General features: G+C 38.7%; 1 protein-coding gene across 2 annotated transcripts in view; it reads right to left on the reverse strand.

Moving 5' to 3' along the window:
* Positions 1-27,351, reverse strand: part of NKAIN3 (Na+/K+ transporting ATPase interacting 3) — a 750,305-nt gene that overhangs the window by 31,026 nt on the left and 691,928 nt on the right. The window contains exons 6-7 of one of the 2 annotated variants that reach the window (XM_011982159.1): positions 17,685-17,755; positions 5,427-6,575 (exon numbers count right to left, since the gene is read on the reverse strand). The exons of the other annotated variant lie outside the window; for it this stretch is intronic. Of the exons in view, the coding sequence (XP_011837549.1) occupies positions 6,522-6,575; positions 17,685-17,755 (125 nt within the window). The 3' untranslated portion in view covers positions 5,427-6,521. Of the gene's footprint in view, positions 1-5,426; positions 6,576-17,684; positions 17,756-27,351 lie in introns of those variants that run through there. 2 annotated transcript variants of the gene reach the window in all.

The following is a 27,351-nucleotide window of genomic DNA, read 5'->3' on the forward strand; positions in this document are numbered from 1 at the left end:
AAACAAGATGAGGCAGAAATTCTCATTTCTCAGACTTGATCATTAAATTTCTCACAGTACTGAAAATATATGTACATTTTTCTGGAATGTGTTATAATTAAAGTACTATAAATGAAAACACTATTCCAAGAAGTGTCAATTAGTTTGAACTGTGTGATTGACACTGCTAAGTATTATTTTATAAATATTTTTCCTTCTTACTAAAAAATGAAGCCCCCCCTACCTTTTTTTTTTGAGACAAGGTTTGGCTCCATCTCCCAAGCTGGAGTGCACTGGCATGATCTTGGCTAACTGCAACCTCCGTCTGCCAGGTTCAAACAACCCTCCCATTTCAGCCTCCCAAGTAGCTGGGACTACAAGCACTCACCACCACACCTGGCTAACTTTTGTATTTTTTATAGATATGGGGTTTTGCTATGTTGCTCACGTTGGTCTCGAACTTGTGAGTTCAAGTGATCTGCATGCCTTGGCTTTCCAAATTGCTGGAATTACAGGCATAAGCCATCATGTCCAGCAAAGCTCTTAAGTTTTAGTTAAGCATAAAGTCATTAAGAATAAAGACTATAATACCCAGCTTTCTTTGCAGCAAAGTTGGGGGTGGACCAAGTTTTGGCTAATGAGATGTAAGCAGAAGTAGTGTGTGTACTTCTGAGGCATATCCTTAAAGGAAAGAAACACTCCTTTTGTTCCTTTTCCACCTCCAAGGTCAGAATATAAAACCAATGGCTGATGCTTCAGCAGACATTTTGAGTCATGTTATGGTCTTGAAAATGGTGGCCACAGAGGATGAAGCAACAAGAGAGGAGTCTCGGTCTTTGTCTCTAGGGAAATCAGATCCAGCTCTTTGCTGACTCTCTCTAGAATTTTGAAATAAAAAGAGAAAAATATCTCTTATTTAATCCATTGTCATTTTTCATTTTCTGTCACTTGTAGGTAAGCCTAATCCTAACTAATATAGACTAAGTTGTCTGCCAAAGGAAATTCTATGAGAAGAAATAGATAGATTATTGGTTTCTTCAAACTGTTTCTTAATAACTCTGAAGAGGAAAGGAAAAACATGCCTTACATGGAAAATGATTCAATGTTTTTAGTCAATCAAAGAAACAAGAACCAAATTCTGAGTTAAGAATTGACATTGTTCAAATCCCAGTTAGGTGACTTTCAACTTTGGATTCTTCCTTCCTGTCTCCCTGTCCATTCCCTTTCTTTTTCTTTCTCTTCCTCACCTTCTCTCCATTTCCCTCTCCCTTCCTTTCTACCTTCTATTCTTTTCTTCTTTTTACTTAACTTAGCACTCAAGTTTAAACTACGGTATATTTTGGATTCTTTATTTCAGTTTTTAAAAATGTTTAGCATTTAACATGATTCTTACCCTTTGTATGAATGCAAGTTCAAGAAAGATGATTTATTATTTTGCTTGCCACTACATTTTTCTACAAATACTAATATTTAAGAAGCTGCATCCACCTTCAAGAAGTGGCCTTTTTCTTTTAGTCTTCAATAAGAAGCTAAGCTCTTTAAGATGAAAAAGAGACACTACCTATAACTTTAGAAGTTTTGGATAATTCCATTTTTTTGCGAATTCCTTATTGCTAAATACATTCTTCTAATAATTAAAACATATCTATTTCTTCTTCTTCTTCTCTCTCTCTCTCTCTTTTTAGAGACCGGCTCTTGCTCTATTGCCTAGGCTGGAGTGTAGTAGTGCACTCACTGCAGCCTCTAATTCCTGGGCTCAAGTAATCTTCTTCCCTCAGTCCCTAAAGTGGCTGGGATCATAGGTACGTGCCACCACACTTGGCTAATGTAAAGTTTTTTTTAGGTATTTGTTGTTGTTGTTTGTTTGTTTTTGTAGAGATAGGGTCTCACTATTTTGCCCAAGCTGGTCTTGAACTCCTGGCCTCAAATAATCTTCTCACCTCAACTTCCCAAAGCTTTGGGATTATAGGCATGGGCCACTGTGTCTGGTCATCTGTTCCCTTTCTAAATTGCTCACTATGTAGTTATATGAGGAGTACTTTCTGCTCTCAGTTCACTTTTGGGCATAATATCCTTAAGTTGTGGGCCTGTTTATCACAAATATTTCAACATGGTTCTTAGAGACTTCAACAGATCTTCTATCAAACAAATGTTACAGATAACTTTTAAATTAGATGGAAGTAAAACCCAGGCGTTCAAGTTGCTATAGTTTTAAAAGAACAATTATTTATATTTTTCCTACTTAATTCAGCTATACCTGGAAAGAACGTATCTTGGGCAAAAATGTCAAGTTAGAACATTTGCATTCTAATCAACTATGAAATTTATCCTAGTTACATATTAAAGTGACTCAGAAAGACTAAGCGAGAATTTGCTTAAAAAATAATTAGCCAGAATAGACCACATTTGGGGACCCCATTCGTTTTTAAATTAAGTAAGAAATGAAGATTTGTTTATTCTCGGCAAGATTCCTTTTTAATTTGCAAAGATTGAAAAGAGAAATTTTGGTTTTTGCTTCTCAATTTAGAAAGGAGTCATGATGGTTTTCCTCAGATTTGCAATGTACATTTTAGCTGGTTTTAACGAAGACAAATTCTTCTCAATCAGAGTTTCCCATTCATTAAGTGAGACAGATGGCAGCCTTGGCATATATTTTGTTAGAGCCAGCCTCTTGAAGCTGGCTGCCTCCCTTATTTAGGTCTATAGGAATAGCAGGGCTTATTTTTCTGAAGGAAAAATCAAAGAAGTCAGTATTTTGCTAGGGCAAATTGTCGAGTTGTCTTCAAAACAAATGAGCCAACCACCTCCCAGATTTGAAGTGGTGAGAAAGTGTATTTTCATTTTTCATTTGAGGGACACGTACCCTCACTTTATGTGGCAGGTGGAAGGCTAAGATACTTGGGGATATACACATTTAGAGATTTTCCTAAGAGATGTTTGAGATTTCTCTGATGTGTGCTGTTCCACACCCCAAGACATTTTGTGTCCTTTGGTAATTCTCTAACCCTCCCTATAACTCCCTTGCTTAGATTTTGCTGGCTTTGAAACATGACCAGAAGCTCAAATAAAGAAAAAGTAAGCTGGAAAGCATCCCAACTTCCTGCGGTGCTGCATGAGGTCAGCAGAAGACACTTCAGAAAGGATGCATCATTCACACAAGATAGAAGGCACAGCCTGGGGAAGGGCTGGCCAAGGTTTACAAGACTCAGTGCTAAGGTGGCTCCAGGAGGAAAAACACAGGCTTTAAATGTTCACGTCTCCATTCCAGTCAGCACTAGAGGCTAAAGAGCAGTGGATGTCCTATCTTCAGTTTTGCCAGGGCCACTTCTGAGGAGAGCTATTGAATCTAGAACTACACCATCTCTTAAGATAGTTAAGATTCTGACCAATGAATACAAGCTAAGGGGTGCATTCATTTTCTCTTACTCTGATCAGACACACAATTGCATATGGAGAAGCTGAGGTTTGGCAAGAACACACAGTGCGTGTAGTGACCACGTCTTTGCTGAAAACCCTAATGGATATGCACAATGCAGAGTGCATTCTCTAAGACTGGAGGCAAAAGCAAGAACTGCAAATGCTCATTTCTATGGAACAGTAACTGTGACAGTACTGCATTGGAATTACCCAGATTAATGGATAATTGCCGAGTATTACTGTACAACTCTGCACTTCTATTTTTCCCTTTGTCTTACAGAAGCATAGCCCCCAAAGAGTAGCCAGGAAGATGAGAGGCAGGGAGAAGAAAAGAGAGAAGAGGAGGTGGCAGATCAATCTAACTTGTTTCTGATGAGTGGCAAATATCCAGAATGTTAGGACAATCTTTATGGACTGCTGAGGTTGGGGATTGAAACAGTTATAACTTCATATTTAAGTCAAGAAAGATTAAAAATGAAAACATATATACCATATTAAATAGCTGCCTATATTGCATATTAACAGACAAATCACTAATGTAAGGATTTTCTCCTCAAAGCTGTTTTCTGCACTTAGACAAAGTTCAGATTCTGCAATGCCTACCAGAAGTATATACAAATTCATGTGAAGATAAAATGGAAACAAAATTTAGTATGGTTCTATTTTGTGAAATGTTAACCATGTTTTACTTGCATGTGTATGTGTGGGCATAATTAAGTGATAGTTTAAAATATTTCAATACTCACTTTATCCTTCTGTTTTACTGATCCTCTACAGTTTTGATGTTTTATCAGCTTTTTCAATAATTGTAACAATACTAAAAATAATTATTGGCGTTAGTTTTGGAATTTGAATATGAAAGTTACTTTTAAATTAAAGCATTTTTTAAGTTTATTTCCAATCATTTAAACTTGGGCAACATTTTCCCAGCTGCTTTTTAAAAAACAGAGTTTGTTGTTTCCGTCGGCTCTTCATAGTGCTTGAGTGGAAAGCAAGAGCTCCAGACAGGGTACAGGGGAGTGTTTTGACATTATTAATAATAATCACCTCCTTTAATTGTGGAGTGCTTCACCGTGTACTGAGATTTTTTTTTTTTTTAATTTTCATTAAATTCTCACCTCACCTTTGGGAGGTAGGGATCATAGTTCCATTTTATAGATGAGGAAAACTGTAGTGCAGAGATGTCAAACACTGTCCAAGAACACGGTGGTGGATAGGACCCAAACCCCAACTTTTGCTCCCATGTTCTCTGTTCACTGGCTATGGCTCTTGACACTGTGTACAGATACAGGCTCTGGACAAGTTCACCAAATCCCTTAGGCTTCAGCCCCCTCATCTGCAGAATAGTGGCTTAGATTCCACCATCTTCAAAGTCCCTGCCAGCTTTTCTTTATTTGACTTTGGATGTATTAAGTAGAATAAAAAGTGATGGGAGTTTGTGGGTACCAGTGGATTAAAGGGGTATAATCTGGAGGCTAGTGAGTAAATTAGGTCTCCAAATGGCTCACCATGGTTGTGATGAGCTTGGAGGAATGAAGGCAAATTTTGTCACATTAAACTCTGATTCTTAACAGAGTCTCATGAAACCTACAGGCTCCAAAAGAAGAACAAGAAGAAAAGAAGACTTTTACACACATACAAACATTTGTAACAGTTTTAGGTGGTTAATAGACTGACTTCTTAGAGATGCACGGGCTGAGTTAACAACCACATATTCGCAGCTTTCTGGCCTACAGGGAGCTTCACTGTGGTTGTTACACGAAGTGAGGAAAACTTATTTTCATATAAAAAATAGTGATTGAGAAGTGTGGGCAAAAGTGATGTGAAAAGAGTATATATTTTATATTTAGAAGAGATCAAATTATCAGTGATGATGAAAATTAGTACAGTGGTTGTCTGTGCGAATGTAGGCATTGCGTGAAAGAGGGCATAAGGGAATTTTCTAAAGTGACGGAAATGTTCTGCGTTTTGATTGAGGCCTTGGTTACATGGATATGTACATTTTTCAAAACTAATCAAATCATACCATTAATAATTGTGCATTTTACCATATGTAAATTTTGTGCCAGTTAAAAAAACACAACTGTGATGCATTTTCAAGACACTCTTTTTTCCCCACCGATAATTGCTTCCCATATCATTTTCTTGGTTTTTGGGAAGGGGTAGGAGAAAGAAAAGCTGATGTTGCTAAAATGTGAATTCTCCTTTAGAAGCATTTATAAAGAATACCACAGTAGTTTCATGCTTGTTTTGAATATCCTAAGAGCAAAGTTCCTGACTGCAGGTCTATGTTTGTGATTTCTGTCCCCCAAGCTGTATGAGCTGTATGTTTAGGACTGACAGCAGTGTCAGGAATGGAATAATGACTAGAAAATATGGACCTCAGAGATACCAATATTCCCTCCAAAGGGGAAAGGGGCTCTACTAATCCTTTTATTCCTCCATGTGCCCACAATGTGTATATATATGTGTGTGTGTATATATTAGGAAAAACAAGATATGCACAAGTCTGAAAATTTAGATTGCCATAATACTGTTCTGGGTTTTAAGACATCAAGAACAAAGGAGGACTCCATGTTTTGTTTTATGGCATTGAAAAAATTACCCATATTCAATTCAAAAGCTGAATCCATTATTTGTACCCATTTATCGGCTGTCACAGGGTCTACCTTGGTGGCTGATAACAGAAGGTAATGTCTGCTAAAACAAATTCATCAGGCCTGGAATAACTTCAACAGTCAGCAGTGCTGACTTAATATCTCCACAGCATACACTGAGATTTCTCTTAGAATTGACTGTAGAAGGTTTTCACAGATTTGATTTTTCATTTTGCATGCCTCACATTAAATATTGTTAAAAATTTAAAACCAAATTCTGTTTTTTCTTTTCTTTTTTTTTTTTTTTTTTTTTTTACAATTTACAAGTGTTCACATAAGAAGGAAACGACTAAAAAATTACCCACCGAAGCACCTAGAACTCATCTAGAGAACAATGCTAATAATACAAAGGCTGTGACCAAAGAACTCCATGATTCGTGGGAAAGCCAGGAAGCACAGTCCAGCCTCTGGAAGGAACGTGAGGCGGGTCGGATCCACCGAGGTGCGCAGTCAATGGTCCTTTGCTCCCTAAGTCAGGTTCAGCAGCCGCATTTCTGGTTCAATGTCATTACTTATTTCGACCTAAAACAGAAAATACGAATTGCTTTCAAGAACTTCAAAGCTGACAGCTCAATATCTTTTATATTCATCCAGGTCTTTTGAAATGCAAAACAGCTCCTGGGTGCACCTGGTGCTGTCTGACTGTAGCAATAAGAAAGTTAGAAACTTGGGCCTTCCGCTTTTCAGATTAGGGCATGGTAATCGGGCATCATCATCAGAGTGCTGGATGATTTCCTGGGAGAGAAGTGCCAACCACACAGTAATTGTTGTGTGATGTGGAGTAGTCGCTATTACTTTTCTTAAGAGTAAAGATAACAGGGTAATGTTGTGTCCCCAAACTATGAGATATTTGCATAGCCTGTTCTTTCTACAGTATGCTGGTGGTTAAGTGCTCAAGATCATCCTGCTCTTGCTTTCATGACACCCAACCAATGACTCATGTTTCTTACACACATCCCATCCTGTGATGGCTCCTTTTATGTGTCAGCATGGCCAGGCCATGGTGTCCAGATGTTTGGTAAAACTTCAGTTTACCTCTCAGTGTAAAGATTTATTTTTTATTTTTTAATTTTTTTTATTTTAAAAAGAGATTAACATGTAAATCAGTAGACTTTGAGTAAAGCAGATAGCCCTCTGTAATGTGGGTGGGCCTCGTAATCTGTGTAAGGCCTTAAGAGAAAAGACTGAGGTCTCTTGTGGAAGAAGAAAGTCTGCCTCCAGACTGTCTTTGGACTTGAGCTGCATCTCTTCCTTGGGCCTCCAGTCTGCCAGCCCCCAGATGCAGGCATGTGCGGACACACACACACACACAGACACACACACACACAGACATACACACACACAGACACACACACTCTACTGGTTCTGTTTCTCTGGAGAACCCTGACTCATACAGATCCCCATCTCCAATCACTGTTGTCTCCACACTTTTGAAAACGACTCTGCTTATTCTATCCTAAGCAGTAAGCCTTTGAAATGTTAGGGCATCAGCTTCTGCATCTTTGCACAATGTCAACCTTAACACAGTACCTACTGCATAGTTGATACTTCATAAACATCTGTTGAACACTTTTGCTCTCACAGTTTCTCTCCTGTGAAAAGTCTTAGCTCATTCAAACCCTACTCACCTTTGAAGGTTTGGGTGAAATTTCTTCTCCACTGCAGAAGAAATTTCTCCACTGCAGAAGAAAATTCTTCTCCACTGCAGAATACTTCCACTTCTCCCTCAGCCATTTTGCTTTCTCATCCTGCTAAGAGCAACTCTCAGGCTATCAACTCTTCCCTGTGTACAGCTAGTGACATCCAGGCCTCATGATTAATTTCTTCACCCAGGCATGCAAGTTTTCTTCCTTCAACTAAATTGTAAGCATCATTCCAACAGACTGTGTTTCACACTCTCTTCATAACCACATCTAGCAACTCCTTTTCCTCTACTTCAGTTTCATGACTTTATGTGTTGGAGTGAACTCTTCGGTTATAATTTGGAATGGCTGAAAAATTTCCCAACAGTTTTACTTTTTGTTTGCCACTCTTCTCATTGTAGAGCATGAAGAAGATGACCACAAAATATCCACCCAAGCGCCTAGAACTCCTCTAGAGAACAACTCCCTCCTGCATGCCTCAGGAGTGGGAATCCTCCAGGCCTCTCCCTGTGCCCCATCACATTTCCTCTGCTCATCTATTCTCTACATTCTGAATATCAGTGTCTACCCTTTCTACTCCTTGGCATTTTAACAGGGATTTAAACTAAAAGAGAAGGGGATGGGATTATAATGGTGGAATAGTTTTATGCAATCTTTACATTAGAAGGAATTTTCAGGGTTTATTTTTCCATCCAATACATGAATCTCTTTGAGTGAGGACAAGGCAACAGGAGAAGGTGTTTTTCTTTGTTAGCAGTAGTGTCAGTGAGGGTTTGGGGGAACTTCTAGGTACCCATTACATTTATCTTTAACACCAGCTCTGCCTCTGGCTAATATTTTCTGCTTCTGAGCTTTAGCAACATGGATTGGTGAAGCAGTGAAACAGGCTGGGCCTGTTCCTATGATGTCAGGTAGGAATTCTGACAGTGTTACTTCAGAAGCTGGGAAACATATCTGTGAGGAGTTTTTGCAGAAGACAGTGGGGCAACTCTGAAAGGGGGCATTCAAAGGAAAACCTATTGACAAACCTGTGTTAGGTTTTATTAGCAGACTGACTTTTAAAAAATCAAACAGGGCTGGACACAGTGGCTCACGCCTGTAACCTCAGCACTTTGGGAGGCCGAGGCTGGTGGATCATCTGAGGTCAGGAGTTTGAGAGCAGCCTGACCAAAATGGTGAAACCTCGTCTCTACTAAAAATACAAAAAATTAGCCAGGTGTGGCAGCAGGCACCTGTAGTTCCAGCTACTAGAGAGGCTGAGGCAGGAGAATCCCTTGAACCCGGGAGGTGGACGTTGCAGCGAGCTGAGGTCATGCCATTGCACTCCAGCCTGGGCAAAAAGAGTGAAACTCCGTCTCAAAAAAAAAAAAAAAAAAAGAAAAAAAACGTCAGACACAAAAGTAGACAGATTAATGTTGTGAATCTCTATGTATTCATCACTCAGCTTCAACTAAAATGAAAGTTATGCTATTAAAGTTTCACCTATCAACTAGCACCCCCATGCCTTTTTTGGCTAGAGTATTTAAAATAAAATCTCAACTATTATGTTCTTTCATTCATATCTCTATGCATTTCTAACTCAGTGATTCTTAACCAATTGACACTTGCCAGTATCTGGAGACAGCAATGGTTGTTGCAGTTTGGTAGGGAATGGTGTTAACATGGCATCTAGGAGGTACAGGCCAAGAATGCTGTTAAGTATCCCACAGTGGCACAGATCCATTGCAAAGAATTACGTCGTCCAGAGTCAAAAGTGTAGAGGTTGAAATAACCTGCTCAATTGGTAAGAATTTCTTTTCTTCTTTTTACCTATTCATTAGCATACCTATCAAAATTGACAAAAATTTCTTAACATCATTTAATATCCAGCCCATAATCACTTTCCCCAATCATCTAGAAATATCTCATTACAATTGGTTTGTTGAAATTATACCTTATATGTCTGAAAGCATCACTATGAAGTGCATATATTTATAATTTTTACTAATAACAAGGTAAATATAAAACTGATTCATTAAAAATCTTTCATAAGAATTCAAAGGATACAGAATTTTGTGAAATATAGTATTTTTACTTAAGCGTCTTTTTTTTCTTTCTATTTCTACCCCCCAGTCTATTATTTTATAAACCAGTTGATACATAAATAGTTTCTTTGGGGATGATAGATTACTTACACATTTTCTATGTAGTAAACATGTATGTGTATGTGTGTGGGTGTGTATCCAACTATTTGTTGGAGTGATTCCTATGATTGAGAACTGCCTGGGCCAAATTTATGCAAGAATCTACATTTTTGTGTAAACTCCCCATGACTAGGGTAACTTGCCCCAGTATTTGAGAATTCTTCATTTCCTAAAGCTGCACAAACATCAGATATCAGTATTTGTAAGCATCGATAATGTAATTTATAATGAAATTCTTTCTCAGCTATTAATGTTAACCATATTATCTTCATATAGCCTTATAACTCATTTGTGCTATTCCATTTTCCTCTGTTCCTTTTATTTTCACTTCTCTTGTAATGTTAGTCTCTTAGTACTGATTTCTGAAGAGTTCATTTACAATTAAAGATATTAACATTTTGTCAAGAATTGCAAATATGTTTTTTCTCATTCTTTTTACTGTAGTGTTTTATTTTTTGGTTATACAGAAGTTGTATATTGAAATATAATCTAGTTCTGTTTTAAAAAAAGTTTTAAAACCAAGCAAACCACATATACACAATGGTGTTTGACTATTGTGTCTCTTTAAATCAATAACAGTTTCCTTTCCTTTCTTCTTCTTCTTTTTTTAATTTGCTTTATACTATTTCCCACATGCTAGATTTGGCTGATTGCTTCCTTGTGGTGAGGTTTAATTATTTATATATTTTTATAGTATCAGTCCAAGGTCAGGCTTGACTTTATGGCAAGGCATTTTATAGGTGGTGCTGTGCCCTTCTTATTGTAGCACATCTGGGGACACATGTCTGATTGTCCCACTTTTTTTTTTTTTTGAGATGGAGTCTCACTCTGTCACCTAGGCTGGAGTGCAGTGGCACGATCTCGGCTCACTGAAACCTCTGCCTCTGGGTCCAAGCAGTTCTCCTGCCTCAGCCTCCCGAGTAGCTGGGACTACAGTCATGCACCACCACCCCTGGCTAATTTTTTATTTTTTGGTGGAGACAAGGCTTCATCATGTTGCCCAGGCTGGTGTCAAACTCCTGACCTCAAGTGATCTGCCCGCCTCCGCCTCCCAGAGTGCTGGGATTACAGGCGTGAGCCACCACGCCTGGCCTGGTTGTCCTACTTTTAATGATGCTATGATTGATCAATGGGTCTGCATAGAATACTTCAATTTTGGGGATCCATAACATCATTTCCTCTTTCTTTCTCTTTCTCTCTCTCTCTTTTTGCAGATGTTTGTAGATATGTTAGTAGTTACTTAAGGGTAACTGTCCTCAAGGCAGAATGGAATCGAGTGTTTCTTCTGATAGCACTGTAAATGTTTCTTTTTCTATTGCTTTTCTAATCACTTCTGTGTGTGTGTTTGTGTGTGTGTGTATGCTTTTTTCCTGTGTATTGTGTAATCTTTCCTGTATATTGTTTCTTCCCAGAACTTATCATAATATGGGGATTATAAATTTTTTTGATGTCAATATTAAGTGCAAAATATGTGTATTTAACATAAAATTTGGTTTATATCATTGACTTGAATTTTAAAATCAGAGGACACTTTCTCTTGGAAACAGGGTAAAATGACTTTTTATTTGTGTTGTTGATTTTTTTCAGGGGGTGATGGTGGACTATATCTCCACATCACTGCCTAAGTCTATTTTCTTGCCATTGGCATCAATGGCAAATACCCAGAAAACTTCTGAGAAAGCCAGGAATTGATATTCTCCCTGGAGAACACTATTCAGATATGAGCTTTCTGAATTTGGAAAAGGGCTTTATGTGCTTCACAAAGAAGCATGAGAATCAGGTCCACAAATTTTAGGGGCAGAGAGTGAAGTCACAGGTCAAAGGAAACGATCTCTGTTTTCTTTGACATGTAACTGGTCACTGGTCACAGCAAACCCTCTTGCATGTTGCCAGTTGCACTATTGGTGGCATCATTCCATCCTAACAAAGACAGAGGTGCACAAACCGCACACTACAGTGATAAGTCTGAACTGCATAAGCTGTATAAACAGCCATTTCACTGCTACATGGTCAAATAAGTATACATCAGGATGTGTTCTTACAGTATTCTGTGACATGGTACAACCATTCTTATGATGCATCAAAAAGTTATTAATGTCAGTGACAAGGAGAAAGAGGTCCGAAGCTAGTGAGAACAATGAGCCCTGAGTGCCACTGCACTGGTGCTAAGTAAGGCAGGCACACAGGGAAGCCCATCTCTCCTTTCGGGATAACTAAGAAGGCGCTGAGTGCATTACAGCTGCAGTGCTCTTGAGACAGCCCGGGAGAGTTAATGCCTCACGAAGTCCCTTCCATTTCCAGGGACTGATGGTGAGCCTCAGGGAACAGAGTTCCACCTTTAGTAGAGGAAACAGTGAGACAACCACTGATATGAGCGGATCACAGTCACCTTATAGTCACATGCCGCAGGGGAGAGACGGCAGGCAGAATTTGACATAGCTCAGCGTGCACTCTATCTGGATAAATATAAGATGTGAAGGCTAATCAAGGACAAATGAAAACAGTATAAAGATACAGTGATTCTATTCCTCTTTAGGTGCCTCCAGCTACAGTTTACTAACATATGGCTGGTGATTGTTGGTTTTTAAATCAAATTTTGGAAGAACATTACTCCACCTTCCCACCAACTCCTACAGACACACACACACACACACACACAGACACACACACACACACACACCCTGATTTGTCCTACTAGCTGGTGCTTAATGTCGATGCTGTAAATGCAAAATGGCCTGACATCAACTTACATATGGGGGTACTAATGCAAAACAGCTATTCTCGGGAAAGAGCAGAAAGAGGTGACCACCTCCGCATCTGTCCTACAGCCTGATCATCAGAGGTGTATTTCCTGTGTTCCTGGATTGTCAGAGATATAAAGCAGGCAGTGAAAGTACCTGTGGAGCTGGCTGCAGGGCTACCCTGAAGTACGGATTAGCTTTGGCTGTCTTCTAGTACTTAGTTGCAATAGCAGCCACTCAATCAGCAGTGGCCACATAGTATGTAGCAATTTTTGTGAAGAAAAATTAGCCTCCAGCAAAGGCAATCAGACAAGTTAAGATACCAAAGAAAAGTCAAGTTTTCATTTGTAAGCCTTAGAAAAAGACTAGCTGAAAGGTATGGGGAATCTCAGGTCAGCTTTTCTCATCAAGTCTTTCTTAACTGCAGTCATAGGCATCGTCCTCATGGAAATTTCTAACATAATCAGATCTAGCTCTACCTTTACTGTAGAAGACAGTTCTGGAATTCCAGCTGCTGTCCTTCTTTGATAAACTGCCTTGCTCTAATTATTTTTATGTGAAGAATTACTGCTACATGGAGCTTAATCTTCCTGGTACCCAGTTGCTAACCATTTGGATGGAAATACACCAGTCATGATTTTGACAAACTTCAATTTAGTTACTCACTATGTTCTCTGAAATTCCATATCTCTTTGATAGCTGCATATGTTTACGCCATGCTATTTTTCTTCCCGAGGGGTAAATCTGCTTCTGTTAACCCTCTTCTCCTGGTGTTACTGCTGCCCCTACTGTAAGCTGATGTGTAGGTGTCCTCTTCAAAGCCACTGCTGACCACTGGGCTCTGCGTTCTTACAATAAGAGCAGTCTTTACTCTTTCCTTTCATGGGTGGTGCTTTCAGTGTAGATCCTGGTAGAGACTCCATGGCAGTTATGGTGAGACTTACACCTCCCTTGCTGGCAGTTGTGATAAGATATTGAATCCCAGCACAGATTACTCCTGACCTGTGTGTCACATGTCCACAGGCCAGACCCAGATAACCAACACTGAAAGCATCTCCATAGTTTTAGGCATAATGGTGGAGCCATGGCTGTTGCAGGCTCTTAGGGTCCTCACTGAGAGCTGTCAAGACACCTGTTCTGCTTAAGCCTCTGCTTCCTGTCCATTCACTCGCTTTATACGAGAACTATGGCAAACATCAGATTAGGGGGTCATGGGCTTCAACTTTGTCTTCTCTAGAATGGCCAAGCGAATCAGCCTCCATGCTGGGGATACCTGTTTTCTTCTGCTGCTTTTTTTCCTCTTAAAGACTTAATATTTTAAGAGCAGTTTTAGGTTCACAGCAAAATTGAGAGGAAGGTACAGAGATTTCCCAAATGATCCCTGCCCCTGTCCCTGCCCTTGCACAGCCTCCTCCATTATCAGCATTCCCTACCAGTGTGTTACATATGTCACAACTGATGAACCTACATTGATATAGTCACATGAAGCCTATTGTTTACATTAGGATTCACCCTTGGTGTTGTACATTCCATGGGTTTGGACAAATGTATGCTGAAATATGTCCATCATTCCAATGTCATACAGAGTAGTCCGACTGTTCTAAAAATCCTCTGTGCTTTGCCTATTCATGTCTGCCATCCCGCAGCCCTTCATCTGTTTACTGTCTCCATAGTTTTGCCTCTCCCAAAATGCCATATAGTTGGAATTATATAGTATGTAGCCTTTTCAGTTTGACTTCTTTCATTTCATAACATGCATTTAAAGCTCCTCCATGTCATTTCATGATGCCGTAGCTCATTTCTTTTTAGCACTAAATAATGCATGGTATGGATGTCCCAGAGTTCATCTGTTAACCTGAAGAGGACATCTTTGTTCTTTATCAAATTTTGGCAATTATGAATAAAGCTGCTATAAATATCCATGTGTAGGTTTTTGTGTGAACCAAACTTTTTAGCTTCTTTGGGTAAATACCAAGGAGTTTGATTGCTAGATCTTACCGTAAAATTATGCTTAGTTTTGTAAGAAACTGCCAAAGTATCTTCCAATGTAGTTATATTTATTCTGCTTTTGATAAATTCTGTGTCATCTTTTCAAAGTAGCTCAATTGTTATTTCTCCGGGAAGCCTTTCCTGCCAAGAGAGAGTTAACTATTCCCCCTCCCACATAAAATTTCCTTGGAGATAGATATTGTTTTGCACCTACCTTTTCTATGTACATCTCCCCTCCTAGATTATTGGCTCCTAAAGGTCAAATCTCAAGTATTATTTATCTTTATATCTCTAGCACTTAGGATGTGCCTGGCGTGCATAGTGTAGGTAATCAATCAGTGATTGTAAAGTGAATTAAACTGATTGATGTAATCAGTGGGCTTTTTAAGCTTGATATCATTACTTTAAAAAGGAAGAAACAAAACATGAAAGACCAAATGCATCTGTGAACCACCTTACCCCTATCCCAACCCTACTTCCCATATACATATTCACATACAATTTGACTGTGGACACTTGAAAGGTGCACTTTGTGGTTATGGAGCATTGACATACTCAAACATGAGAATTAAGGCTTCCTGTGCAATTCTGCAGTATTACCTAGGAATGAGCTGCTGGCTGGAAACTCTGCATATGGAGTTCAAAGCTACCTGTTCACAGACATGTGCCTGGGAATACGCTAAGGATTCTTCTGACCCCCTTAATAAAGTGGCTTCCTCACAACACCTGGATTTCTACTGAATGGTGATAAAAGAGGCTTAATGAAAGTCAAAGCCAGCATTCATTCCCCTCTCTAACAATTTTGCACAGAAGGTTGGCTTTTTCTCCAAGCTGTTGCTGGGTAGTGATATGGCATCATTGGGTTCAATGGAATTCAATATAACAGCCTTATTAAAAGAAATCAAGTAGACTGACAGAGGCAGATTGGATAAATGCTGAAATATTTGCATACTGGTGGAGAGTACAGATACTGACCTCTTAAATTGTTTCATGCACAATGATTTCAATTCAGGCTTAGTTTGATCTTTTAGATTTTTGCTTCCTTTATGGTTGAAAGGCATTTCATATTCATCTGACATGGTAATATGCATAATCTGTCAAAGCAGAAGCTTGTTCTATTGCTTTCTGTAGAGAATAGCTTGTAGTTTATGCTATATTCAGCAATCCACTGCTAGGTCAGCAGTGAACAGGGATGCTAAGAAAAGCCTTGGAGCAGATAGCGGAGCTGATCAAAGCCTTTTAGGTGATCTTAAAAGTATGTTTTCGGTGTTTTTGATTCACAGAGATGGAAGTGACTTTAGAGAACATAAGTGGAAGTCGCTTGCCTCTGGGTCATGCCACAGAACATCCTTTTGAGGTACATAGGTACATGGGCATCCAGTTTTTAAAAGTCATTCAAGAAGAAAATTCCATTATCAACATTTATCAAATGGAGTTGTTAATAACTTTCCCTAATAGAAAGATCTCTCTTAAATTGCAGCATTTTTCATATTGCAATTTCTCTGCTGACTTTTTTTTTCCCCACAGTGGAGATGAAAGAAACCATTCATCATCCTCTTATCACATAACACATATATGAAGGCTCTCTAAGTCACCACTAGGCTTTGTCTTCGTTCTTTTCTCACTCCCAATGCACTAATCACCTTGATTATTGTCACAATCCCTGACAAGTTTCCCATATCTACAAATATCAACTTTTGGAACATATCGTTTATGAGCACTTAGTGGTATGAGTAATGAGGTGGTGACTGCTTGGTTCTGGAGGGTTATATAGGGTGAATGTTTTTTCCAAATTGGATTTGCTTTAAGAAACCAAAATTTATTTAAACATCTATCATATGACAGGCACAGTGCTGATTTGTGCTGCCTGTGAGCTATGTTTACTTTAGATCATTCTACCAGAATGAAGTTAATTCAACCTGGGGAGGTAGAGGAGTCAGAGTAGCCTTCTCAGAGCTTCAGTCCTCACAGACACTGGGTGTAGGGGCTACATAATTGGGTAAGAACCACTGTGGCAAAGAGGCAGCAGATGAAGCTTTTCATATGTGTTTATTATACAAGTGACTATTTTACATAATTTCTTCTATCACCATGGAATTACAGAACACCGAGCTGAAAGAAGAAAAGATCATCTGAGCAAGTCCATCATATCAGGTTGGGTGATAGTTTGCCACCCAGGAAAGATCTCAGCTCCACAACTTACTAATAGTGGAACTTTGAGAAAGTTGCCTAACCTCTATGAACCTCAGTTTTCTTATTTATAAAGTGGGAATATTAATTAGCACATTGCAGTGTTTTCATGAAGATTCAGTGAGATAATATATGCAAGTATGATAGTTATTATTAATTTATACAGTTTTATATGTGCTACTTGGAATTTTCTACGAATGGAGTCACTGTATCTATTTCCATGTTTCCTAGTATTTTATTAATCAGGTGACTAAGATTTCTTTCTTGTACTCAACTGAAATCTAACCAGTTTTGGGTGGTTTTGTTGATGCTGACTTCCTTCCATGTCCTCTAAGAACATAGAAAACTTGTTTCTGAACTTGTTAGTCAAATGTTTGAGTACTAGGAAGAGTAATGGGCAACTTTACATGTACCATACACACATTATCCAATTTAATCTGTTTCCCTCCTGTGAAACCATAGTATGGTGATAGAACAAGTCTTAGAGACACTGAGGAAGGTGCCTGGATGTCACATAGAGGGCCTGGATTCACTGCAGGTCTTTCTCCCCTTTTTACTTTGCTGTGCTGCCCCAGGACACATATTCAGTCTTCACTTCTGCAGATTAAATAATCTCATTAAAAAAATTCAGTAACCAGCTATTGATAAGGGGAATAAGATAAAACTATTGTTTTTGAAATATAAATAATGTCACCAGCTTCAAATCCTTTTTGGAATGAATAATAATAATGGTGATGTTGGGTTACATGTGAAAGGTGTGCTTTAAATATGAGTGGAAAATTAAACCAATGATTAGTAGTAGTAGGTTCAAATTATTCCCGTTTTGGTTAGTTTTTGCTGAGTTAGAAGGATTAATATTTTCCATATCATCACACCTTTACTTACTGGTTTAACAGGCTTTAACTCAACATGATCCTGGTAGTAGGAGTGTGTATCAAGTCCACCTATGAAATCAACTGAAAATATAACATAGGCCAATATGAATAAGTGTGTGAAAAATACACATAATATTAATGTTTCAGGTAGAATGCATAAGAGCAAAGTTAACAAAAATATCCATTCACCATAAAATGAAAAAATATTTAACAAAAAGGACTACTAAAAATATTGTCAATGAGCCAAAAAGAGGAAATTTTAAAAATACACAAATAACCTGGATTCTTAGGATCTGAAAAATAAGTTGTTATTGGTTTCAGTAAAAAATGAAGTAATATTAAATAGCATGAGATTTTAAATAATGTGTTTGTCCTTAGGCATACAGACATGCCCTTTCTCCTTACATATCAAAAGATATACTGTCTCCTCTTGCTGCCAGAATCCTTTTTGTTTCCTTAAGAATATGTATTGAATCATTAGAAAGGCATTTGAGAAGCCACACAATCTATCTCCACGCCTTCTGTTCCCAAGCCACCCCCCAAAAATAAACATCTGCCTTTTGCAAATGTTTTGTTTCCAGCCTAATGGCGGAGTAACTGGCTGTCTGTATAGACTTCTCATCTTTGTAATATTCTTTACAGTTTCTTTTGGTTTTGATCAAAGCCTCAATCTTTTCTTCTCCCAAATCTAGTGTACATATATGATCTTTGTTTCTCCTGTTTCATAGTCCATTAAAGATACTAATTACTTTAAACCAAGCTTTGGTTGTATTATAGCACTCTAACATTAACAGGCATACAGGCGTGTAGGAAAACTGAATTCTCAAGAGTGTGTGTGTGTGTAAATGCCAAGCAAGTTTGCTAAATGGAGGACATGTGTAGTATGTTTTAGCCCAAATATTTGCCTCCATACAGAGTATCAGTTTTTGGCAAAAATTTTATAAAACAAAACCCATAAGTAGTATCTGTTTATGATTCTTTTCACCAAATACAGACACTACAAAATTCTACGTCTTCTCAAATCAACTTCTGTTCCTTCAGGTGCAGAAAATACATTTGTCCAATTAAAAACTGGGACTCCATTCTAAAATGTCCTTTCTCAAGTCAAGATATCTCAAAGGGAAATTATAAAATTAAAACATCAATTATTGTGCAACATTTTGAGTTCTCATTTGTCTTTTGCTTTTGTGAGGATATAGTTCAATGTTTTCTGTAACCTTTCAATTATTACAATTTATGAAGAGTTTTGAAAGTTTTTTGGGGGGGTGCTTTGGTTTGTTGAATAATCAATTTAAGTTTTGCAATTGATCTTGAATGTAATGCAACTAAAATGTAGAAGATTCGTTTATAAAAATACAGACATTTTAAGAAACTTAGGTTGATTTACAAAGTAGTTTTTCAAAGGCCGAAATAGTCAGAACTCAGATTGATAAAGGGAAGGGAAGAGAGAAAATGTATTCTTTTATGTTGAAGTTCTTTTTGTTTTCAACATTGGCCTCATCACAAAAACATTCTATTTTATTTACTCTAAATGTGTGTGTGTGTGTGTGTGTGTGTGTGTATATATATACACACATTTTGAAGACACTTAGAATTTCTGTTTTCATCAGTAAAATAGTGCTGCTTTATTAGGATGCAATTGTAAGTTTCTTGTGCACTTGAATTCCAAATACAGTCCTGCTTCATGTATTTTTTAACCTAGTAAGAATATTTTTTGTTGTTTTTTTAAGCCATATGTTGTACTTCACAAAATTTGTATTGTATTATTTCCACAAAATAAATAAATTTATCTTTAATATTTACTACTTAATTAGATTATGACAGGATTTAAAATAATATCAGAGTTTTGCCTTGGACAAAATGAACACCTAAAAGGCTTATGTTCGCTGGTCACGGTGGCTCATGCATGTAATGCTAGCACTTTAGGAGGCCAAGGTGGGCAGATCATTTGAAGTCAGGAGTTTAAGACCAGCCTGGCCAACATGGTGAAACCCCGTTTCTATTAAAAATTAAAAATTTAGCTGGACATCGTGGCACACGCCTCTAATCCCAGCTACTCGGAGGCTGAGGCAGGGGAATTGCTTGAACCTAGGAGATGGAGGTTGCAGTGAGCCAAGATCATGCCACTGCACTCCAGCGTGGGCGACAGAGGGAGACTCTGTTTTCAAAAATAATAAAAATAAAAGAAACAAAAAATAAAATTTAAAAAAAGGCTTATGCTAAGCCGGGTGCAGTGGCTTATGCCTGTAATCCCAGCACTTTGGGAGGCCAAGGCAGGTGGATTGCTTGAACTCAGGAGTTTGAGACCAGCTGGGCAACAATGGTGAAACCCCATCCCCATTAAAAAAAAAATTCAAAAATTAGCTGGGTGTGGTGCCATGTGCCTGTAGTCCCAGCAACTTGGGAAGCTGAAGTGGAAGGATGGTTTGAGCCTACAAGACAGAGGTGGAGGTGGCAGTGAGCCCAGAATGTACCACTGCACTCCAGCTTGGGAGACAAAACCAGATCCTGTCTAAAAAACAAATAAACAAACAAATTTAAAAGGCTTATGCTAATTATATGAATTGGATTAAAAATAAAATCATTTAAATAAGTTAATTGGTGGTCTGTTGAAAGCATCTGATAAACTAATATAATTCCAGTACTATAAACTGGTATATAAGACTGGTATCATTATTTTAACTCTGAGAAATTCTTCTCCTAATGCGTCGGTGCATTAACCTACATTTCCAGCTGCTCTCCACTGACCCTACCAGCTGGATATGGTGGGAAGAGTTGCTGGTAGGAGCTGTAGATTGCAGTGCCTCTCCCACATCCACCTGAGACTGGAAGGAGTTAGCCATCTCCACTACTCCTACTGAAGTAGGTATCTTTCTCAGTGATCAGGTTGCATATTGCCTTTGAAAGGAAGATGCTAGTTATGTTTTGTCTTTTAAGTTTTGGAGAAAAGAGAGTGGTATTGTTGGTTTTCTTACAGATTTAACCATACAGTTAAAAGAGAATTCTAAAAAAAAAAAAAAAAAAAAAAGGATTCTGTTGATTGCTCAGGCATCTCACATATCTTGATAAGACTATGATAGAAACAGGAAGAATTGCCCACAAGCCCATTCTAGATTTTCCTAATACAACTATCAATAGTAATATTTCATTTGAAAACTAAAAAATGCAGGACAAAGTCTAAACCAGATAAAGTGCCAGGGCAATTTGTGTAAGTAAGGACTGTTTTAACCAAATTAGGACATCTGGTCCCTGCAATTGATGGCACCATAAATCAGCCACACCTGTGTTTTTTCTTTCTTTCTTTTTTAAATTGTTATCTGTTATTTGTTTTTTTCTTTCTTTTTAATTGTTATTTGTTTTTCGGCTATACCTTCTCTGCATATCAGAAACTTAGCATGATGTAAATGTTGTAAACTCTAGAAATAAAATGTCACATATAGGTAAGACTTAAATTATCAGATTCTAGAACTAGACAAGACTACCAAAAATTTAACTATTAAGGAGGAATCATTGAAAAGTAAGTAATAAAGAAACTGAAATATCAAGAATTCTTCATGGATGGGACAGAGAAATGAGACTTTTTGGCCACGGAAGCCACCAAGTCCTCAAGATGAGGATGTTTTCATATTAAAAAATAGTTTGTCATGCATGCATCAATATTTCCCATTTGCTAGAGTGGGATGACAGTTCAAGTAAAGGGGCAAATGAAAGTGTACACAGAGGGCGAGTTTACAGATTATGAAAGCTTTTTTAAAATGACATCAAGTGCTTTAAAAATGAAGAAATTTTAAAAATAGAAGACTTAACAAAAGACTTGAAAACAACTCATTAGGAAAGACCTTCAGTTTTTACTTATGTTTGGGGAAAGGCCGTCATATTATACCGATAAGAAAGTAAAGCAACTCTGCATTTTTAAATTCACTTTCTTGAGAAAGATAGGAGAAGAGAAGATGCTGAATTAAGTGCTTTCTTCAGTGGAAATAAGAGTGTGAATTTCAATGAAACACGAAAATAAACAGAAAAGGCATGGACAGGTTTTCAGAAGTACTAGAAAAGGAAGATTGGAATAAAAACATCCAAGGAAATCTGTAGTTATAACAGCAAGAACACTATACAGGGATCTTCAGCAGAAAAGATGGAGCAACAGAAGGAAGCATCAGGGCACAGCTTGCTGGGAGCCTGCAGGACAGTGAAATTGAGTTCCATGTGCTTTGATTATTAGATCCTGGAAGTGAAAAATATATTTAAGAAAAAATAACAACACAATTAAGAGTTGGCATCAACTGTCCAGAAAAGTCAGCCACACAGAGGGCCACTCTCTACACCCATTCTCAGAACCTGAGGTGTTACCATCAAAGATCCCCTGGGGAGAGCCTGTAGCCAGGAAATCCCTTTGTTTGCAGTCCTTTCAAATCTTCTTGCTGTGCCAACTTCCAGCAGCACAGCCAAGCAACTTCTTGGAAGAAATAATATTACTTGTAACAAAATATCTTTGTGGTTACTTGCTCTAGCCATCACCAATTCCTGACAAGGATTCTCACAGAACCAAAGAAATTACAGAGCTACTTTAGATTTATAGCAGCATCCTACTGTGCAAATACAGACTTGTATTCTACTTGTAAAAAATACACCACCAATAGCAACTGTTCTGTTTGTCTACGGGACACTCTGGGTCACAAACGAAGTTTCCATTAGATAATTCAGTGCTACTGATTCAGTTCCCCACTCAGCCATGGCAAACCTGATTGACTTTATGCAGAATCAAAGGGGAACTCAAAGCAATTGATTTTCCTTCATCCCGTGCTGCTGTTCAAGAGGCAACATGTGCAAGGTGGCTGGCTTTCAACCCGGCAGCTTCCTATGAGAAATAGTTCACTACATGTCATGTGAAGTTGAAGATGTAGCCCTTCGGGGGCTATGGGAAGAGTCACCCTCAGCTCTGAGAAATTTCCTGTGCTCCTCAGAGGCAGTCTAAGTGCTAATGTTTTCCTTCTCTTATGGAAATGCTTGCTGCTTATTGTAAATCCAGAATCGATACTTGGATTCTCCTCTGTGGGCTGGTGTCTATTTTCCTGTACATTCATGCACATCTCCTCAGATTTTCAAGATTCTGCTGAGCTGAAAGCTCAGAACATAGGCATGAAGATGTGAATTAACACCATTAGATGAAGAAAGAGAGGTTGGAATTGGGCAAATCCAAGCAATATCTTCTTTTATCATCTAGACATTACATTAGTAATGCCTCTGGTTTTATAAAGTATGCAACTTTACACAACTTAAATTTTAACTTATTTTTCAAGTCTGATCTTAAACATATTTTCAAATTTGATAAGTGCTTTGTTTTCATCTTTGAAAAGATACTTTTAAGTTGTAAATCACTTCTAATACACAGAAAAGTGTAGAATATAAAATAGCAGATGCTTGTGTTTCCTCTTTAGGATTAAATATTTTTTGCTATATTTTCTTCAAATTTCTTTTTATTTTAAGAAATACTGGCCAGGTGCAGTGGCTCACGCCTGCAATCCCAGCACTTTGGGAGGCCGAGGCAGGCAGATCATGAGGTCAAGAGATGGAGACCATCCTGGCCAACACGGTGAAACCCCGTCTCTACTAAAAATACAAAAATTAGCTGGGCAGGGTGGTGTGTGCCTGTATTCCCAGCTATTTGGGAGGCTGAGGCAGGAAAATTGCTTGAACCCATGAGGAGAAGGTTTCAGTGAGCCGAGATTACGCCACTGCACTCCAGCCTGGGCGACAGTGAGACACTGTATCAAAAAAAAAAAAAAAAGGTGTACCAAATCACAGATATAGGTAAAACTCTCTCCTTCATCCTCTTGACTTGATTTTATGTATCAGGCAGATCTTGTTTTGAATTCCAGCTCTACACTTATTAGCTTTGTAACTGTGGGCAAATTATTTAACTTCTAAGTGGCAGTTGCTCATATGGGCAAGCTGCTTGCTCTAGTTATCTATTGCTGTATAGCACACAACCACATAATGGTGTCTTAAAACAATAATCACCATTTGTTTTGCTCATGAATTGGTACATCTGAGCAGAGCGTAGCAGGAAAGGTTTATTTTTGCTAAACAAAATGTTAGCTGGGGCACAAGAAGCTGCAGCAGCAGCTTATGAGGTGGTGCACTCACATGGCAGGCAAGTCAGGACAGGCTGTTGGCTTTTTGCTTAGCTAGGGCTGAGGGCTGGAGACCTTGTTGCTCTCCACAAGGGCCTCTCCATGTGGCCTGGGCTTCCTTGCAAGATGGTAGTTGAGTTTAAGGGTTAGCAACCAAATATAGCCAGGCAGAAGCTGTGTCGCCTTCTATGATCAGGCCTGAAAAGTCACTGAGAACCACTTCCACCAAACTCGATTAGTCAGGACAGCTGCCAAGCCTGCCTGGGCTTAAGAGGCAGAACAGCAACTCTACTTCTTGATGGGGAAGTTAGGCAGGAAATATTGTTGTGACCATTATTAGCAATTAAATTCTTCTACAATGGCTAGTACTAATAGTGACTTCCAATGGGTTTACTATGAAGACTGACAAGAAAAATGTATACTATATGCAGGATAGTGCCTGGCTAGCCCTTGGAAGGAGCTCAGATATATTAATTTAATTCTTTTTCTTCACTAGAACTTTAGTTCATGTTTGTTTCCCCAAAGCAGATGTCACGGGACTGCGGAAGTCCTAGGCATTCAGCAAGTGTTTGCTTTTTCAATGAAGGAGGGGAAGGGGTTAATAATTGTAAGGTTTTGAGAATATTTAGTCATGGCTCTTATTATCTTTAGGATCACAGATCTCTTATAATCTTATAAAACTTGAGGAACCCCTTTGTAAGAAAGTGCACATTTGGCCGGGCGTGGTGGCTCACGCCTGTAATCCCAGCACTTTGGGAAGCCAAGGTGGGTGCATCACGAGGTCAGGAGATCGAGGCTATTCTGGCTCACACGGTGAAAGCCCGTCTCTACTAAAAATACAAAAAATTAGCCGGGCATGGTGGCGGGCGCCTGTAGTCCCAGCTACTGGGGAGGCTGAGGCAGGAGAATGGCGTGAACCCAGGAGGTGGAGTTTGCAGTGAGCCGAGATCGTACCACTGCACTCCAGCCTGGGTGACAGAGCAAGACACCGTCTCCAAAAAAAGAAAAAAAAAAAGGTGCACACTTCTGACTTCTGTATCCGTTAAATGATTTTATTTCATGGGGTTCATAGCCCATTGCATTTATGGACTCCAGGTTAAGAGCCTCAGATTGAGACTTTTGCCTCTGACTTGGATACACTTAAAGTGAAAACGTGCCATTTCCAGTGAGCTCAAGCCGTCATTTACGTCCCATGTTTAACTATATTCACCAAATAATTAACCAGGATGTAGGCATTTTGTTTCACTCCAGCTATGTTGCACACTGCCTCGTCACCGAATTTAGGAGCACAGAGCCCCTATAACATTGTGTTTAGGTCAGAGAAAAGACAAGACTCAGGAAGCTGAGGGACAATTAACACATTTATTCTGAGGTTGCTTTCTAGTCCATCATTGTTCCTGCTATGTAGGTATTAGGCTTTTCTAATCAGCATTTATTTTACAAGTTGCCAAGTCCAGCAATAACGTCTTAAAGAAACATCTGAAGAACTCAAATATTGGGGCAGTTACACTGTGATTTGCTTGTTCCATGATATAAATTCATAAGGAAAAAGCTGGGGAAGAGGCTTGACATCAACTTAGTTCACACAGAGAGACCCTTCAAAGACTGCAGAGAGGAGTTCGCAGCACCCCACCATAATGAGGGCTTTTAGGAGAGACCAGTTATTTCAGAGGTAGCTGGCAATTAAATCCTGCTGCTGTTATGAGAGAATGAGCTACTCTGCAGTGTCACTGATCTGTTGCTGTCTCCTGTCTGAACAATCTGAGCATTCAGTAGGCACGGCCTGCTGTGTCAAAACACAGGCCACAGTTGGGGCTACTTATGGCATACCTAGTGGCCGCCAGGGCACCGTGATGGGTCTGCTGGGCACAGTGGACTTCACAGTGCCTTAAAACATTGCTTATGTCCTGGGGGTGGTTGGGGCTGTGCTACCCCCTGCCTGAAATAACTTTGTGACCCCGAAGAGCTGTCCAAGTAGGCAGATGATGCCCAAGTGCCAGCTTTATGACTATTTATGGCTGTTCTCTTTATGCTTCAGGAAATTTAAAATCTCCTCCACCTTTCAGAAGGCATGTGAAATTGAAGAGAAGCACATGAGACCAATGAAATGCTCCATGTTAAGCCAGTTTCAGCTGAAAGAATAGAATATGCAGTCCCAGAGGCTGCATTGTCCAGATCAGAGTTTCCCAACATTTTTTACCTCTTTCTACTCGGCAATACTATGCAAAATGGATGCTTCTACTCTATCTTGTCCCCCTCAGTCTCAGGTACTTATGTGAAGAACTGATACAGTTCAATTGTCCTTGATGGCAACTTGTTCTGACAAACACTGAGTGCAATCCCCAAGAGTCTGGAGGGTCTGGAAGACTCCCCAGCTCTGTCTCGGATCCTCATTCTTCCTCATTGTGAGGAGTGAGAAGGGAGGCAATAAGAGACCCGTGGTCTTCAAACTGGAGAAGATGTGCCCCAGGTGAATGTAAGACCTCACAAATGGTGTGTAGGCATGGCAGAGTGTTCAATTTCAAGAGACTCAATTCCAAAATTTATGTGCCTTTGAAAAAGTATGGCCATTCTGGACCTTGCTTCTTTCATTCCTTTCTATAATCATCTTCTTTCCACTTTGCAAGGAGAGGTATTTATCTCAGCCATCTGGAACCTTAGCTTGGTGCATCATCCTGGCAGAACAAGCCTTCAGGTCACCAAACAAAGTGGTAGTTTTAATTTTGTATGCTGATATTAATAAAGTAATAGCTACTAATAAAAAGGTAGCTGGCTTTCAATCTTTTGCTTCCAAAAAAAATGAAGAAGAACCTCATCACTAGTAGCACTTTAAAAATAACTTTAGATGATAGGTCACCATGTATTTTTGGGCACAAAGCTCAGCCTCTTTATCTACAGGGTCAACCTTCTGCACATGTTGTATCTCCTTCCCTGCTTTATTTTTTTCTCTTTTATACTTGTCACTATTTACTATGCAATATTGTATATTTTACTTAAAAAATGCATGTGTTGTCAGACTCCCTCATTACAAGTTAAGCTTCATAAGGGAAAAATCTTTGTCGGTCTTCTATATAGTTTTGCTCCCTGCTATAACCCTCAAACCTAGAACAGTGTCTAGTACAAAGCAGGTCCTAAAAAGTACTTGGAGAAGGAGGGAATTTAAAAAAATTGAGTGACATTGTTACAGCAAATTTCTTTCCATTCTCCTATTTTTTCTGTGAATTTTTCTGTAAATAAATACTAGCACCAAATATTGGAAGTATTTGAGGTAGCCCATCATTCTAGCAATAACTAATATTCATCCATGAAGACATGAACTGATTGAAACAAAACCGCTGCATTCATTTCATTAAGAGGTGCTTTTCCAATAAATATTTCATTTTATGTTTATGACTTATTCATCAAGATTTGTAATAAATTTATGTTTGCTCAATCATGTTGATGGCCAATAATTGAAATTATATTCCCATCCAAAGAAGAAATTAAACACTTAAAAATTTCCAGTTTACAGGGAAAATTAATTTTTGGGGGTGAATAAATCTG

Source organism: Mandrillus leucophaeus, unplaced genomic scaffold (assembly GCF_000951045.1).
Source record: "Mandrillus leucophaeus isolate KB7577 unplaced genomic scaffold, Mleu.le_1.0 Scaffold236, whole genome shotgun sequence".
Classification (NCBI taxonomy): domain Eukaryota; kingdom Metazoa; phylum Chordata; class Mammalia; order Primates; family Cercopithecidae; genus Mandrillus; species Mandrillus leucophaeus.